The 18,467-nt window shown below is 34.8% G+C and overlaps 3 protein-coding genes across 4 annotated transcripts; 1 reads left to right on the top strand and 2 right to left on the bottom strand.

Moving 5' to 3' along the window:
- Window positions 1-7,292: 7,292 nt before the first annotated feature.
- On the top strand, window positions 7,293-9,869 carry LOC21391988 (pentatricopeptide repeat-containing protein At4g20740). Of its 2 annotated transcripts, XM_024172278.1 has the most exons (2): window positions 7,448-7,769; window positions 8,023-9,869. In XM_024172278.1, the coding sequence occupies exons 1-2, from the start codon at window positions 7,531-7,533 to the stop codon at window positions 9,506-9,508; spliced, it is 1,725 nt and encodes a 574-aa protein (XP_024028046.1). In that variant the 5' UTR covers window positions 7,448-7,530; the 3' UTR covers window positions 9,509-9,869. The 2 variants fall into 2 exon arrangements, with proteins under 2 accessions (XP_010106422.1, XP_024028046.1); XM_010108120.2 differs by having other exon boundaries at window positions 7,293-9,869.
- Window positions 9,870-9,986: 117 nt separating this feature from the next.
- Window positions 9,987-11,377, bottom strand: LOC21391987. The gene is made up of 2 exons (XM_010108119.2): window positions 11,057-11,377; window positions 9,987-10,341 (listed from the first exon to the last, which is right to left on the bottom strand). Exons 1-2 carry the CDS (start codon window positions 11,369-11,371, stop codon window positions 10,222-10,224), a joined length of 435 nt encoding a protein of 144 aa, XP_010106421.2. The 5' UTR covers window positions 11,372-11,377; the 3' UTR covers window positions 9,987-10,221.
- Window positions 11,378-12,342: 965 nt separating this feature from the next.
- Window positions 12,343-16,446, bottom strand: LOC21391986 (glycosyltransferase-like KOBITO 1). Its single transcript, XM_010108118.2, has 11 exons — window positions 16,057-16,446; window positions 15,116-15,265; window positions 14,958-15,010; window positions 14,620-14,728; window positions 14,407-14,541; window positions 14,263-14,307; window positions 13,900-14,087; window positions 13,673-13,814; window positions 13,458-13,504; window positions 13,220-13,307; window positions 12,343-13,029 (listed from the first exon to the last, which is right to left on the bottom strand). Exons 1-11 carry the CDS (start codon window positions 16,420-16,422, stop codon window positions 12,739-12,741), a joined length of 1,614 nt encoding a protein of 537 aa, XP_010106420.1. The 5' UTR covers window positions 16,423-16,446; the 3' UTR covers window positions 12,343-12,738.
- Between the last annotated feature and the right edge of the window lie 2,021 nt (window positions 16,447-18,467).

Here is an 18,467-nt window from a genome sequence, read left to right as displayed (position 1 = left end):
TATAACAGAATTAATAAATTTGATTTTGAGTATATAAAACAAAATGGGCCCAGTTTAGACATGCTTTTATATGCATACATAAACTCTAAACAACGGTCAAATTGAAATTAGAGAAACAAGAAAACAATAAAAAACCGTCTTCTTTTTTCAAAATCCGTATATAAGAACATGGAATGTTATGGCATGTTTGTTTGACCGTATTAGAGCACCGTATTGTATAATAATATAATAATATAATATTTAGTGTTGTCATTGTATTTATAAATTAATATGGATGGTAAATTAATACGGTCTATGGCGTATTATTAAATACGGCTCATTTTTAGCGTATTGTATGGTATTATTTTATAGTGGATTAATGATTCATATCGTAGTGGAACACGATTGGGGGTCGGGCCAATATAAGAAAATGCCGGAGCCTATAAGTGTTGAAAATTTGAGGGCCACAATGCCGGCGTATTTATTCATATAATAAAATTTACAATATGTATTTAATAGCTCTTGAAAAATATTATAATGTAATTTATTGTACATTTTCTTATGTTATTTATGTTTTATAAAAATATATATATCCGCCCTCAGCAAAATGTAAGATTTGGGATCGTTAGTGGTTTTGTGGTATGCTATACGTGTTTACGACTAATCGTAATCTAATGGGAACTTTTTCCCATGCACAAATAATAAAAAGGACTGTTCATTTGTTAGTTTTATACGTGGGAGGTGGCCAAAAAAAGAAGAAGAAGAAGAAGAGAATGTGGGAGGTGATTCGATAAGATAGGATAGAAATATCACATCAATGAGATTTGCATTTTTTTTGTTTTTTGTTTTTTGTTTTTTTTTTGCTTTCTTCGTTACGTCTTCGTTGTTATATTGCAATCGTTACGTCTTCGTAGTTATATTGCAATTGGTTTGCATTAATATATGCTTCTGCATAACGTGGAATGAACACAAATTATCTATCAATATTCGCTTTAAAAGTGTCTAAACCAATTCCATTCATAACAAGGAGTGTACAATATATGTACTTGTCTACAAGCTATAATTTTTTTTTTTCTTTTAATACAAATCGTTAATAGTTTTTCTAATCCATTTGCACATTAATAGTCAGAAACTAATCATCTCTTTCAAGAAGATATAAAATAAGCCAATTGCCAACTTTATGAAGTCGGGGACGGTGTGAACAAAAGACAAAGAAACCAACTCTAGGAACTTATAATGATGCAGACTATAAATTATAAACAGAACATTTCTAACCATTACGTTATTTTGCTAATAATTTATTATTATTATTATTATTATTATTATTATTATCTTTTTTTTTCTTTTCTCCACTCTAATAATTAGGCTTCATTTGATAAGAGGGATATAGAGTATGAAGAATATGGAGGGTTGGAGGGATGGAGAATATAAACGGTGAAAAGAATTATGACAATTTTTTATGTTATTTGGTAAGAGTGAAGAGAGTTTAAATGTGCAATTGTTAAATACTATACTACCCTTTTATTATTTTCTAATAGTCTTTTTAGAGGATAAAATAGTTTTTTTAAGCATAATGGAGATGGATTTCATGAATTCTCCCATAAGTGGAAAGATACAATTTTGTGGTCCCAAGAGAGACTCATCCTTCCATATCTCTCCTTTCCTTCCTCTCCTCCTCCATCTAAACAAGTGATTATCCCTCTCCCTCCACCCCTTCACCTCTCTCCCTCAACCCCTATCCATCTCTCCAACTAAACACACTCTTAGTCAAATGGTTGGCTATATTTTAAAAAATGCATTTCACACTAGCCTTATATAACTAGTAAGAAAGGGCTAATTAACCATCTAATTTTTTATTATTTTATTCTTTCAAACAATTTTAAGCAAGGGTTCCTTTTTAAATTCAATAAAGTTTTTTATATTTTAAATTTAATAAATATTAAAATAATCTATATTAAGCTAAAATAGAAAGTATACTCGTAAAAAATTCTTAACTAAAATAGCTTTCTAATTGTTTTAGCTAATATAACATGGTATTGGCATATTATAATAGAATATAACACATGGGATCGTTTTAGTGGTTTTGTGCTATGCTATACGTGTTTACGACTAATCGTAATCTAATGGGAACTTTTTCCCATGCACAAATAATAAAAAGGACTGTTCATTTGTTAGTTTTATACGTGGGAGGTGGCCAAAAAAAGAAGAAGAAGAAGAAGAGAATGTGGGAGGTGATTCGATAAGATAGGATAGAAATATCACATCAATGAGATTTGCATTTTTTTTGTTTTTTGTTTTTTGTTTTTTTTTTGCTTTCTTCGTTACGTCTTCGTAGTTATATTGCAATTGGTTTGCATTAATATATGCTTCTGCATAACGTGGAATGAACACAAATTATCTATCAATATTCGCTTTAAAAGTGTCTAAACCAATTCCATTCATAACAAGGAGTGTACAATATATGTACTTGTCTACAAGCTATAATTTTTTTTTTTCTTTTAATACAAATCGTTAATAGTTTTTCTAATCCATTTGCACATTAATAGTCAGAAACTAATCATCTCTTTCAAGAAGATATAAAATAAGCCAATTGCCAACTTTATGAAGTCGGGGACGGTGTGAACAAAAGACAAAGAAACCAACTCTAGGAACTTATAATGATGCAGACTATAAATTATAAACAGAACATTTCTAACCATTACGTTATTTTGCTAATAATTTATTATTATTATTATTATTATTATTATTATCTTTTTTTTTCTTTTCTCCACTCTAATAATTAGGCTTCATTTGATAAGAGGGATATAGAGTATGAAGAATATGGAGGGTTGGAGGGATGGAGAATATAAACGGTGAAAAGAATTATGACAATTTTTTATGTTATTTGGTAAGAGTGAAGAGAGTTTAAATGTGCAATTGTTAAATACTATACTACCCTTTTATTATTTTCTAATAGTCTTTTTAGAGGATAAAATAGTTTTTTTAAGCATAATGGAGATGGATTTCATGAATTCTCCCATAAGTGGAAAGATACAATTTTGTGGTCCCAAGAGAGACTCATCCTTCCATATCTCTCCTTTCCTTCCTCTCCTCCTCCATCTAAACAAGTGATTATCCCTCTCCCTCCACCCCTTCACCTCTCTCCCTCAACCCCTATCCATCTCTCCAACTAAACACACTCTTAGTCAAATGGTTGGCTATATTTTAAAAAATGCATTTCACACTAGCCTTATATAACTAGTAAGAAAGGGCTAATTAACCATCTAATTTTTTATTATTTTATTCTTTCAAACAATTTTAAGCAAGGGTTCCTTTTTAAATTCAATAAAGTTTTTTATATTTTAAATTTAATAAATATTAAAATAATCTATATTAAGCTAAAATAGAAAGTATACTCGTAAAAAATTCTTAACTAAAATAGCTTTCTAATTGTTTTAGCTAATATAACATGGTATTGGCATATTATAATAGAATATAACACATGGGATCGTTTTAGTGGTTTTGTGCTATGCTATACGTGTTTACGACTAATCGTAATCTAATGGGCTCTTTTTCCCTAAAAGCAGATCAAAAGATATCATTCAAGATTGTTTAGCTTAATTTTGATATATATACAAGTTCAATAACAAAAAAGGCAGTTCATTTGTTAGTTTTATACGTGGAGGTAATTATTTAGCAAAAGAGAAGGAAAAAAGAAATTGTGGGAGGTGGTTCGATAAGATAGAAATATCACATCAATGAGATCTGCATTTTTTTCCTTCCTAAGTTGTAAATTATTTTTCATCCATAGTATTTGCTTCTGCATAACGTGGGATGAACATAAACTAATTAATTGGGTACTTCAACAATTAAGACAGCTGTATTTAAGATTAATATATACTCAATTAAAACAAATAAAAATTGTAATACTTATAACCTATAAATAGGTGGTCTTGTTCACAAACTTTTAAAACAAAAGAAAAAACCTTCAGAAACACCTTTGTTGTCGTCTAATTCCATAAAAGGGCACATCCAAATTGTATTATGGCGTATCGATCCGTCCTCCTCCTTTCCATTTCGCTGGCCATAATTTGCATGAGCATTATGGTCAATTGCAGTTTGTTAGACAACGTTGTTGATCCAAAAATCATCTCAGACACCACTGGAATAGAATCAGTGACCATTTTTGGCACCGCACAATGCCCTTTTCCTCCACTGGCTCGACCGAATGAAGCGTCGTTGCCGGAAGGAATAAACGTTGCATTGACATGTGATGGGGGTAGAACTCTCATCAGCAATGCTCTGACAGACACAACTGGGTTTTTTAAGATTACTCTCAACACTTTACAGTCTTCTATCTTTCATCCAAACCAGTGCAGTGACTGTAGGATAGCTGTTAGTAGCAATTTTGCCGGCTGTGGCGTTTTCCCCGGTCGCCGTGGAAGCCTTCTAGCACCGATTAACTGTCGCGACGTTGTCGTACAGCAACTGCGTGGTGATGAGCAAGGACATAGTAATGCCGTGTACTACAAGGCGGAACCCTTTTATTTTGACCCCTTATATTAATATGTGTGCCATTACGTGTGTTAATTTCTTGCATGCATGTCTGTTTTCATTTTTTTTCTTTTGTTTTTTTTTTTCCCCTCATTCCTCCATGAATGTTCCTAGGATATGTGGTCTGTTGTTAAAATCTTATTGTGTTTTTATATTAAATTAATTGAATGCAGTTTGAAGTTTATCTCGTGAAAATGAAAGTCTGTCACTATTCGTGTCAAAAGTAAAGCAATTTCATTCATAACAAAGAGTACAATATACGTTTTTGTAAGCTATACAATTGTTAAAAAAATAAAAAATAAATAAAAAGGACTCCAATAAGAATAGTTTTCTATCGCCTTGTTGTTTCACAATTTCAGTTTTTAATTTGAATTATGTATGTGAGAAAAAAAATAAAAAAATTAAATTTCAATTTTTTTGATAGAACTTAAATAGTTAAAAGAACAATGCCTGAATGACCTAAAGCAAATCGTTTGTTTCAAGCTTCCCGGCCACTGTGACAATCAAATCTACTACAAAAAATGAATAATATGTAAAACAAAAACGAAAGAGATTAAAAAAATAACAATCACGAGATTTATAATGACGTGGACAACAATTTCCTGTGAAGTGTTCCAAAAGATAAAGAAACTCATTTCTAAGGCTTCGTTTGGTTGAAGGGATGGAGAGTTAGAAAGATAGAAAGTAAGAAAGATTGAGAGAATTATAGTAATCTTTCGTGTTGTTTAGTTGGATTGAGAGAGAGTTAAAATGATTGATGCTAATTATTTATTTAATTACTATATTGTCTATTTGACTATTTTTTAATAATTAATTTTGAATAGTAAAAAAGTAATTTTTATTTAAATTTAGGTAGATTGGTTAGATCATTTTATTGATGGAAGGATCCAAAATGGTGGACCCGGAGGGAGACTCTCTCCCTCCCTATCTCCTCTCCCTCATCTTCTCCTTCCTACCAAACAAGAAATTCACCCTTTCCCCCAGCCACTCTCCCTCCCTCTATCTCTCCCTCCGACCAAACATAGTGTTCACGGAGTGGAATAACATATTAAGGTTCAATTTGTAATTATATCCAATGATTGGATTGAGAAAATCCAACCAATTACCGATCAATACTTTTCCTAATCTAATCCAATTTAAAACTATCAGATTACGCATATTGAATTAACAGATTATCACGGATTTTAGGCTCTTAAAGTTTAAAGCATAGTAAATGCGCATTTTTTTATTAAAATTTAGAAATTAAAATAAACCCAAAAAAACTTAAAAACTAATTTATTACAAGCCAGCAATTATGACAAATCCGTGTAAATAAAACTCAAACTGAAGTCTTTTACCATTTATCATTTATCATTTATCAACATTATTTTAAAATTTAAAATAATCCAACATCGACAATCCAAATAATCATATCATAATATAAAATAGTTCAACAAACTCTCGAATTTCTTACAACCCAAAAAACATATTATAATATAAAATAGTTCAGATTCACATATTTTATAGATGGAAATATGCTTAATTCACAAACCAATCCAACATTTTTAGATTGAGAAAATTTGAATCCGTTACCAATATAAAATCTCTTGTAATACAAAGCAATCAGCCCGCCCATAAACATCAATCTAATTAATTAGATTGACGGATTTCGTGAACCTTCTAACTCTAGCAACTGTGTAAAGGATGCAGACTATGTACTACAAATTTACAATACCGAATGAAATTTTCTTTATGAAAACATACTTCAAAACTTCCATAAATTTGAAACTCTACCAGTACTACCATGTGAGATTACACATCGCAAAATAGGGAAGCGAGAAAAGAGGGGCTAGAGCTGGAATATCCATTTTAATTAGAAAAAAAAAAATTAAATAAACTACTAAGAAGGGTTTATACAGCCATATAAATCTTAATTGAAATATCAAATGTAAATCTAATTAACTCTAATACCCAGAATGTGTTAGAGCATCTCTAATATAATGTTACAATTAATGTGCTAATTGCAAATTTAATATTTGAGTGCAAAAAAACACGCAATGCTATTTGTTATATTAAATTTCTCATATATTATACTTTGTGGTAAATTTCTCACCAAATATAACATATGAGAAATTTAACATTTGATTACTATTGGTTAAAATGTTTACTTTTTTCATATAATCAATGCAACTTTTACATTTTTTAGTTATTTTAAAAATAAAAGTTTACTTTTACAATTTTCAAAGCTTAATAATTATAAAAAAAAGAAAATAAATTTAGCATTTTAAATAACGTTATGTATTAAAATAAAATTAAAAATAACATATCATATCATATTTTTTTTTTACGTTAAACATATCATTAACATTAAAATTTACATTAGAAATAGTCTTACTAATAGAGTAAGAAGGTAAATTTATAAATTGTCATTAGAACATCAATTTCTTTAACGGTTTTAATCATATTAGCTCGTTGGTGACCCATGTGCGATTAAAACTGTTAAAAAAACTGCCCTTTATGCACCCCAAGCAAGAACCGGTGCGTCAATGTGGCCCGTTCACTTCGCCGATTCGAGTTTAGAATTTGAATTTTACTATAGTAAAAAGTTTTTAAAAACGGTCACATCTAACTTTTTACTACAGTAAAAAGTTCTCATATAAAATTACATTTCAACTCGAATCAGCAAGTGAACGGACCTATAATAATTACGAAAATTGCAGCTTACAACGAGTTCAAGGTGAGTTTATTCCATTTTAAGATATAGGGGGTAAAATTAAATAACTCTTTCTTCGAGGCAAAATTTGAAGTTAATCCAATAATTTGGAAATACGAGACAAGTAAAGGACGTAACTTGAGAGAGAGAGAGATGCCGGCGCAGCCACCGCCGGGGAAACCCCAGAAGTTCTACTTCTTCTACGTCCACCGGAAGCCCTCCCAGAACCGCCCCACCGTCCGCGGCGGTCTCTTCTCCAATCGCCAATCCCTTAAACCCCGCCAAAACCCCCACCACCACCACAAGCCCCCCTCCGATCTCTCCAAATGGGACCCACACCTTCTCCCCTCTCCCTCCTCCACCACCACCACCACCCCAACTCTCTCCTTTCTCTCCCCCATCGCCCGCTTCATCACCGACGCCTTCCGCAAGAACCACTCCAAGTGGGGCCCACCCGTAGTCACCGAGCTCCACAAGCTCCGCCGCGTGACCCCCAACCTCGTCACCGAGGTCCTCAAGGTACAAACCGACCCTTCTCTGGCGTCCAAGTTCTTCCACTGGGCAGGTAAACAAAAGGGTTATAGACATAATTTTGCTTCCTACAACGCTTTTGCTTATTGCCTTAACCGCGGCGACCGGTACCGGTCGGCCGACCAGGTCCCCCATCTCATGGAAGCTCAGGGCAAGCCTCCTAGTGAGAAACAGTTTGAGATTTTGATAAGAATGCATTCTGATGCCAATAGGGGTCTTAGAGTTTATTATGCTTATGAGAATATGAAAAAGTTTGGAATTAAGCCTAGAGTCTTTTTGTTCAATAGGGTCATGGATGCTTTGGTCAGAACTGGGTATTTGGACTTGGCATTGTCTGTTTATGGGGACTTTAAGGAGGCTGGGCTGGTGGAGGAGAGTGTCACTTTTATGATCTTGATAAAGGGTCTTTGCAAGGCTGGGAGGGTTGAGGAAATGCTTGAGGTTTTGGGGAGGATGAGAGGGGAGTTGTGCAAGCCGGATGTTTTCGCTTACACGGCAATGGTGAGGGTGATGGTTGGGGAGGGGAACTTGGATGGGTGCTTGAGGGTTTGGGAGGAAATGAGGAGCGACCGGGTTGAACCGGATGTTATTGCTTATGGCACGGTGATTGCTGGGTTGTGTAAAGGAGGGAGGGTGGAGAAGGGTTATGAGTTGTTTAAGGAGATGAAGGGGAAAGGGGCTTTGGTTGATAGGGCTATTTATGGGGCATTAGTTAAGGCGTTTGTGGAAGATGGGAAAGTTGGATTGGCTTGTGACGTGTTCAAGGATTTGGTGAATTCGGGATATAGAGCGGATTTGGATATTTATAATTATCTTATTCAAGGATTGTGTAATGCAAAGCGGGTTGATAAGGCATACAAGCTTTTCCGAGTGACGGTGCAAGAGGGTTTGGGGCCGAACTTTGTGACTATAAATCCCATATTGTTGTGTTATGCTGAGATGAGAAAAATAGATGAGTTTTGTGACTTGCTCGTGCAGATGCAGAAATTGGGAATCTCTGTTGTCGATGATCTTACCAAATTCTTCTCCTTTGTGGTAAGGAAGGGGGATGGACTAAAGATGGCTTTGGAAGTGTTTGAGGACTTGAAAGTTAGAGGCTACTATAGCGTTTCAATCTACAATATCCTTATGGAGGCTTTTTACAAAACTGAGATGGCAAAAAAAGCGCTATCATTGTTGAACGAAATGAAGGATATGAATGCTCAACCAGACTCGTCAACTTACAGTGTCGCGATTGAATGTTTTGTTGAAGAGGGGGATCTCAAGGAGGCTTGTGCTTGTCACAATAAGATAATTGAAATGTCTTGTGTTCCTTCTGTTTCTGCGTATTGTTCTCTTGCTAGAGGACTATGCAATATTGGAGAGATCGATGCAGCCATGATGCTCGTTCGGGACTGCTTAGCCAGTGTGAGTAGCGGGTCAATGGAGTTCAAGTATGCTCTTACCGTTCTTCATGCGTGCAAATCTGGTAAATCAGAGAAGGTCATTGGAGTACTGGATGAGCTGATGCAAGAAGGGTGTCCCCCAGATAATGTTGTGCTCTCTGCTGTCATCTCTGGCATGTGTAGGCATGGCACAATAGAGGAGGCTAGGAAGGTTTTTTCGAACTTGAGAGAGCGCAAACTCATGAGTGAAGCAAGGACGATCGTGTATGATGAAATTCTAATTGACCACATGAAGAAGAAAACAGCAGACTTGGTCGTCTCTGGGTTGAAATTTTTTGGTTTAGAGTCTAAGCTGAAAGCAAAGGGCTCCACACTGCTGTCAAATTGAAAGTTTGGATAGAATCGCCAACTTTATTGATCACCATTGCTTCAACAAATCATTGAATTTGTACAGATATTTGAGAAACTACATGCACTTACCCTTTTGACTGAAAACCTTCTGCATGTTAGTGCTGTAAAAATTTGGTTGTAGTCAAGTCACCTGAATCGTGCACTAAGCCGGTTATCAAGTATCATGATATCGCTATGTGGTATTTTGGCTCATACATTTATTGCCATATTACTATGAAGTCTTGTCTGAAAATTACTGTTGTGGAGTATTTTTTTGTCTTACTATGTATGTGACATTTAAGTTTCAAATGGCAGACACCATGCTGAAAAGAAGCTTTTCCAGAATAAAGGTGCTTATGGACAACCTACTTGAAATTTTCTGAATCATTTTTTGTGAAGAGTACAGATTAAGACCTTTCACCTTTGTCATGGCTTTTATGCTTCATGTTGCTATATTGAATTATGTTTTTCTTCCTGCAATAGTCGATGAACTCTTTCTCTGTGCTAATAGTAACTGTCTCATACATTTTATGTCAGATACAAATTAGACAGTCAATCTACTTTTGCTACAATGTTTGGAGGAATCCCAACAAATGAACATTCTAATTTATCATTAAGATTGTCATCACAATACAAGGACATAATGGGGTGCTACAAGAAAAGCCCAAAATCTCCACACTTTTTCCTAATTTATCTAAATCTAAAGGAAGTCTAAACTTCCCTTTTGGGCCGATTACGAGTTCGCGGAGTGGTAGGTTGCTCTAAAGGAAACTCATAATCTCCTTCTTCTTCTTCCTCATCTGCTTCTCTGATAGCTTCATTAAGTGCAACCTGTTTCCAAACAACACAAAATTTAGATCAAACTCTAAATGCAACATTTATCATGCCACAACGATAAAACATTCATTTTTTTCTGACCATGAAAACGCTAAATTGTGTGAAAATGCTAAATTTAGCATAATAGGTTCGTGTTCTTCTCTAATGCTATCAATACGGTACATAAATGACATTTTAATTTTTGTTTTGTTTTTCCTTTTAAGTCAGAACACTAACCAGTAACGACCAAGTATCAAATGAACAAATAAAATAAAAAGGATTATTTCTAATAACAAAACTGAAATTTGAAGGACATACTATAATTTAACAAAAGCAATCTTTGGTGTCAAGCGTAAAACCGAAGATAGTATATGCTAAAATGCTAAATTCAACACTAACACAAGAGAGCAAATTTTTACTTGTACCTTCAAATTTTGCATTAGCATAAGATATTAAAAAATAAAAATTGTCTTCGAAGTCAAAAAGAAAAATCTAAAAAATTAGCCTACAAAATCAAGCTCAAAACTTTTGCATATGAGACACATTTCAGATGCTACAAAACCCATTTACACGACATACTTTACAACCATCGAGGCTTTTAGCTTTTATTCAAGACGAAATAAATGCCAAAAAACAAGTCAGGACTTTTATCAAACAAATGGAAGGCACTAACAGAACAATTCCCAGTTCCGACCAAAAACAGAGAACCAACAAACAACAAAACCCATACCTCCTCGAGAAAGTCTCTGTCGAGCTTGTCGGCAATTCTGATGGAGGTCAAGACGGTGATGACGACGAGAGAGAAGGGCAAAACGAAGGCTAAGACATAGCTGCTGGTGCCGGGACCCGCACGGGTGACCACACTTAGGCCTCTTTGTGCTCTGTCTCTGCTCTTCAGCGGAAAGCGAATCGCCGGCGAGGCCGGGAAGCGGTGGCACTTGAACGCCGCGGTGGTGGGCCGGCGATAGTCGTGGTGGGTGGATGGAGATAGAGAGAGAGAAAGAGAGGTTGGCATGGAGTTGGAGATGTGGAGAGCACTCGCCATTGTCGTTTCTCGATGGCCCACGTTGCATGCATTCATCTTTATTTTGCTGCAGATAAAAAATCATGATGACGTCATTATTGACAACGTGGCAGCTCAGCCAAAGCCTACATATCAATTGAACGGTTCGCGATTGATGCGTAGAGTTGTGTTGTCGTTTTACGATTACTGTAGTTATGTGGTTGCGTTTTGCTGTCACTTTGTCTTTGTCGTTTTGCGTTTTGGTTATATTGTCTTTTGAAGGCTTCTGTCATTATTTTTGATGTTGTTTGCGGTTTTCATAATTTTATTATCGTGTTCCATACTTCCATTATTCTCAGGTTCCGTTTTTATTTTTCGCTTATTTTTCTTTTGTCGTCTTGAGTTTGCATTGTCGTTTGGCGTTTACTGCAGTATCTTTCTTGTCGATTAAAGTTATATTGTTGTTTTTTTGGATCCGTAATCTTTAGAGCTGTAAGTTCGGCCCGGACTAATCAGGTGGCCCGACGTCCTCCAGTGTTAGCCCGGGCCCGACCCAACCTGGCGATTCAGGCCGAATACTTCTTATTTTAGAAATTTTTTGAAAGTACATTATAAAATTTTGGGCCGGACCGGATGAGTCTTAAGCCTATCGGGACCGAGCTAGACTGACCTTTTTTCCTTTAAGGCCGGGCAGCCCGAAATGTTTATTTTAAATTTCCGTCGTTTACAATTTTAGTCATTCATTTTTAGGATTGGAAGACATTTTGATTTAATTGTCGTTTTCCTAGTCTTTGTCGTTTATTTTGTTGTCGTCTTTTTCCTTTTCCGTCGTTTTCTTCTATTTTGTCGTTTTCCTTTGATTGTCGACATTCTCGTTCCATTTAATATTTATATTTTATATCCACATCACGAGTTAAAAAGTATCAGACTGATACCAATATAAAATAATCTATTTTCCCTCGTACAAGCAAACAAATTTTAGCAACGAATGAAATAATAAAAAATTGCCATCATTTCAAAAGTAAGTTGCCAAATTTTATATAGAAATAAATTCAAATTTTTTACATTATAGACCCTCGCTAAAAGGGCCGAAACATAGAAATAATAATATCTATTTCACTCGACACTGTGGTTTTTAATTTCTATACATAAATAAACTAATTACCATCAAGATTTCTAATTGAAGCTCAACTAGAATCAATCTCTCTCTTACCACCGCTTGGACAATGATCGGGAAGAACCAACCGCACATGAATCCCCATAACAAGTCTGCTTGCTCTTTCTTTTCTATCTTCATTCTTCCCTCCAAGAAAAAATGTGATTGGACACCATTGAGAAACTAACTACTTCCCAGATAGGAAGGAGAAAGAACAAGAAGAAAAGAAGAATAAGCAATTATGTTATGAGAATTAATATGCTTCTATGATAAAATGGTCACCATCACTTGCAGGGGGTGACAATGGAGGAACGGCTGCTTCTTGAATCGAAGCGCTTTCGGTGTCTTCTAAGACCTTCCTCACAGCAGCTTGGTTATTTCGGAGTCTGCCCATCTTCCTTGAGGGGAGGGACTCAGAGGCAACAGCTCTGGATGTGTTGCTGCTATTGATGGTTGATAAAAACTTCTGCTTTGAAAGAGTTGCTTCTGCAGATGCAATGATGGAGTTGAAGACGCCCGATTCGTGTAGACCTTGTATTATCGTCTGAGAGGGGATTTAGAACGTTATTTTGAAGGACCCTAAGCACAAAGTATTTGAAAGTGGAAAAAAAAAATAGACAACAAAAAAAAAAATTTATTTGTTTTGTTTTTAGCTTTCATGAAGGGAAAAGGAAAAAGGAATTCGTTTCACTACTAAGCATGGGATAAGAGAAGATTTTTGTTATCATGCTTACCATGGGAGCGTATATGCGAGTCAAGATTCCCTTTCTCAACAGTTTCATTTTCAGGTCTTTGTCACCCCATACAATATGTTCACGGTACCTAAAATAAAAAAATAAAATATAAAAAAAAGGACAAAACAATTTACACCGATGCTAAAAGTTTCCTCAAAATCTGCAACATTCAAATCCAAGGATTCCCCGATAATTCTATACTAAATAGATGAAGAAGATTAGTAGAAAAGGCTTTTACCAGTTCATCATTTCCTCCTCGGTCGCAGTTGATGCAATTATAAACGCCTGTTTTAGTATGATAAAACAGTAATCAGAAACAGATGCAAGCTAATCAAGATCTACATAATTGGCAGCCATGATACGTTTTGCAACTTGCAAGTACACCTACCACCTTTTCAGTAGAATTATAAAAATGAAAAGATAAACAAAGAATCTAATAAAGCACTAACTCACAGATCTATCAAATTCCAGCATAAAGCATCTCTTCACATCCTCCCTTGTCGGCTTGCAGCCACAGCGATCACGTCTAGAGGTCAAATCTGAAAATTTGGCATATGTATAGTGTAGAACAGCAGCCTCTTCCAATTTGATCTCCCTAAAAGAAAGTAGACAGAATATAATTATAACAATCAAGAAGCCATATATAACAACACTTCCTGGTTCACAATAAATAATCATACTTTGGAGTTTTCATATAATTATGCCATCTGTGTGCACCATTAGGACGGAGATGATCTTGGATTCGGGCAACTGATTTCCCATTTCCGTAAGTCAAAAAGTAATTGGGATTACCGCGAGTTGATTCTTTGTACATCCCAAAGTATGTATCCTTTGGAAGATGGTCATAATTCCTCTTGAACATTGATACCTGGTTGTGGAGATAAAGGAGCAAGACATAGGTAAAACATACCAACTTTAAGACCCAAGTTATACGTAGAATTCAATATATTTTATATAATCAACAACTAACAATTAGTTGCCCTGAAGTAAGATCAAATAAAAGCGAGTAAAGACAAGGACAGTGGAGAACATAGGACATTTACCTCAGTAAAAGGTTCCTTGATATCCTCCCGTTCAACGCTGCTCTCCTAAAAATTACAAATTCCATCATTAGTTAGATTATCTAGCAGCAAGCATCTTGACTGAAGAGAAAACAAAATGTATGGAAATTCTACAATATCACTTACATAGTTGGGAAATATAACCATATCAACAGATCCTGGCACGTCAAGCAGCAACTGTCTCAAAGAATACTCCCGAGCACCAGCTGGGTGTATTAACTCATCAGTGTCAAGATGAAGTATCCAATCCATGCCAGCATCCTAATATTTGAAAAAATGGGCTGGACACGATCAGGACTAATTTCCAAACAGAGAAAAGCAATGAGAATCTAGCTATACCCTTGCCATGACGATAGCCATCTCCATGTTGAGAGATTGCTTCACAAACAGCTCATAGTTGCAAGGCTTGTAAAAGAAACTTGAAAGCCAGGTCTCGTTCCATATCCGGCTGAACAGTTGCACACAGAAATGATAAACAGCTGTTATAAAACAAGCTAAACTAACTGAAGTGTTGTGAAAATACAGTAGATTCTACCATTATACTAACTACATCCTCATTTATAACCAATCTATAAAGCTCCCTCAGGTAAAACCGAAACTGAGTGCAAAATCAACTTTTGCCCCGAATTTAATGTGTGGGAAGTGGTCCAACCATAAAAGTAACGAGACTAACCTACCTCTTAGCCTGCTTCTCTTCCAGCTCTCTCGTTCTGTATATAACTTTTACCCCCTGAGAAAGCAACACATTATTATTGCTCAAAGAAGTCTATGACATCAAACATACCAATAATTGAAGCAGAACTGATACATTAATAGCATAAGTGCATTCACTCACAGGAATAGATTCCAAAACTTTAGATACTTTAGGAGACGCAGCTTTCCCTTCCACAAAAAGGAAAAAAGTAGAAACACCCAGAACCTTATGGTAAAACATCCACGGTAGAATCTGATTTAAGCCAGCTGATGTACTTGTTGTAATGCATATCTATACATTAAGATACAAAACAAAATATAATCACTTAAAAGATACAATTTTTCTTTTGCTTGCATAAGAAAGCTAAAAAGAAAAACAACCGGTTCAAAAATCCCTTGCCCGCTTATCACTTTCTGGAGGGAATCTTTTAACCAAGCAAGATCAGAAAGTCACAGTGGAAAACACTGTATGGATTAAAATAGGGCTAAATAAAATCCAAACTTGCAATTTCTCTCTTCAATTTTTAGCTACCAAAGAGGAAAATAAAAGAGACCTAAAACATGAAACGTCGAAAACACTCGGTGAATTTCGACTCACAAAAATCAAAATCCAGAGACAAAATAACCCCAAAACACAATGATTCACTCAAAATTTTAAATCTCAGTACTGAGATCCGGTAAACTCAATTCACAATGCCTTGCCTGCTTGTCATTTTTTAGCTCTTGATTTCTCAGCTTAAGTAATAAAATGCAAAATCTCAATGAAAAAAATGAAATTTGACGTAGAAAGATCAGGGGAAAAAAAAAAAATCACACACACACACATGCACGCACACTGGAAAATGATTCATCTCCAAAAAAAATAAATAAAAATATAAAAAGTTCCCTGACTTGCAATGCCACTTCACTCTTTAATTTTGAGCAAGAAAAACGGAATATAAGAAAAAGACCTAAAAACGTGTAATTTCAAAAAGAGACAGTAAATTCCGATCCAAAAAAATAAATATGATTTTCATTAGCATTTCCAATCACAGCACTAAGATCAAACCAAAAGCTCGAAAATTTGAGACAAAAAAACGAGACCTTGGGTTTGAGATTGGATCCGAGATCGAACTTCCAATCGTGGAAGTACGGAAATGAGGGGGAGGCGCTGCGGCCGAGCTTGAGGCAGTCGTCGGAGGAGGAGGACGAGTGGGAGACGGCGGCGGCGGAGGAGTGGGGAGAGGGGTCCATGCCGGGGAAGAGCTTGTCGGAGCCGGGTGGGGCCCATCGGGTGGTGGGATCGGTGAGGCCGCCGCGCCATTGGAGGGCGAAGGCCATGGCGGCGAGGGTGAGGGGGAGGAGGGTGAGGAGGAGGAGCACCTTTGAGGTCAACGACTGCGACGCGGAGGAGGCGGCGACGGAAGGTGGCCGGAGTGGCGTGTGGAGGTGGTGGTGGTGGTTGGGCATGGTGGTTAGAGAGAGAAAGAGAGGGAGGAGAGAAAGAGAAGGAGTGAAAGTGAGAAGGCAGACTGGCAGAAGTAAAAGAGAGTGCTTTTTCCTTCTTTCATGAGTTTTTTTTTTTTTTTTTTTTTTAACCGTGGGAGAAAAAAAATTTTCACATACTATTTTTTAATTTATTATTAATTTCCATATCTGAATCTGATGTAGCATGGTATGGTCATTCACAACACAGCTTATTATATGTATTGTCTAATCTAGGGAAAAAATAAAATACTTAATTTTGTTTAATTTTGTTTTATAAAATTGCTTTGATGAATTATTTTACAATTTTTTTTGGAATTGATTTTATAAAGTTTTTACTATTACGAAAATTATGTTTCTTGTTATTATGTACATTTATGTATTTTAGGAAAAAATCATTATTTTCTACAATATTAAACCATATTTTTTATGTGTTATATTATTCTTTGTAAGGAATACTAATTTAAATTCTAACTCTCATGTACTAATTAATGTAACATGTGAGTTATTATTTTTTATTAATGAGTGTTTAAAATATCATTATGTTGAATAATTATTGTAAGATATTTTTTCTTTTCTACAATATTAAACAATACTTTTTATGTGTTATATTATTCTTTGTAAGGAACACCAATTTAAATCCTAAATGTTGTATACTAATTGATGTGATATGTGAGTTATTATTTTTATTAATAAGTGTTTAAAATATTATCACGTCAATTCATGAAATATATTATATTTATTAATAAAAAGATAATAATTCACGTGTCACATCATATTGAAAAAAAAAATTAAAATTAATATCACTAGCATTATTCATATATAAATAAAAGTTATAATATTTTGAAGCCGTTTTTTCGTACACTGATATTGACAAATGACCACGGGAAGCTTGAATATATAAAGATACTTTCATGAGTACCAAGATAATTTTTACCTACTTCAAAAAAAAAAAAAAATGTATCGTAATATTATCATAAATTCGCGTATTTTCATGTTATGGTATGGTTGGATAATGAGAAAATAGACATGTAAAGTTACCGGTTATAGGAGTTTACTTCTATTTTAGTACTTGTGTTTAGTGTTTACAAAATAAAATTATGGCAATTTTTTTTTTTAGAAAACAATTATGGCAATTTCATCTCCAAAAAATTAGTACTGCATACGTTAATTCTCTCTCCCTCCGTAGCAACGCTCATCAAATTAGTATAAATATGCCCCTTAAAGAGGTTAGTTGGGACAAATGTCCTTCAAATATTTTTTTTTTTCATTTTTCTAAAAAAATATGAATCTATTCTAAATTAAAGCAATACAAACACTAAGGGGATGTTTGGTTGGAGGATTCAAATCATAATTTGAATCATGATTCATGATTCACTACTGTATTTTTTCTCACAAAAATACACGTAAATAGAAAATGATTCTAATCACATGATTCTAATCACATGATTCTAATCTATGAACCAAACGTCTCATAATTCTGACTCTTATAACCTCAAATTACAATAAAACTAACTAGTTCCATTGAAAAACTCAAATAACATGCTCAAAGAGAATATATGTGTACTAAATTTTGAAATCGGCACACAATAATCGAGCACCACATATTCTTACTAAAACCACTACAATTAATGGAAAAATCTATTGATTGAGATTGAAAAAAGAATAACAAAAGAAAACACCCTTAAGCATCTAAACTAGCAAACTGACAAGAAAAATAATATTAGAAAATGAGACTATGGTCCTGTTTGTTTCCCTTCTCGTTTTCATTTTTTACGATTTTCGAGAATGAAAAATGAAAACGAGTTAAAAAACGCGTTTGACGTTAAATTTTTGAAAAATTAAAAATAAAAACGTTCTTGTCATTATATGAAAATCTGAAAACGATTTATAATCGTTTTCATTCTTCCGTTTTTGTTTTCTCTCTTCAGCAACTTCACGCGACCTTTCTCTCTTTAGCAACTTCACGCGACCGTGTGACTGCAAGTCCTCCGCCCCCATCTCCGACTGCGCGCCTTCCCGTCCCACCG

The sequence above is a fragment of the Morus notabilis genome, unplaced genomic scaffold, assembly GCF_000414095.1.
Source record: "Morus notabilis unplaced genomic scaffold, ASM41409v2 Scaffold855, whole genome shotgun sequence".
In the NCBI taxonomy this organism is placed as follows: Eukaryota; Viridiplantae; Streptophyta; class Magnoliopsida; order Rosales; family Moraceae; genus Morus; species Morus notabilis.
The sequence above is the reverse complement of the archived record's forward strand: the minus strand, read 5'-3'. Positions and strand labels throughout refer to the sequence as shown.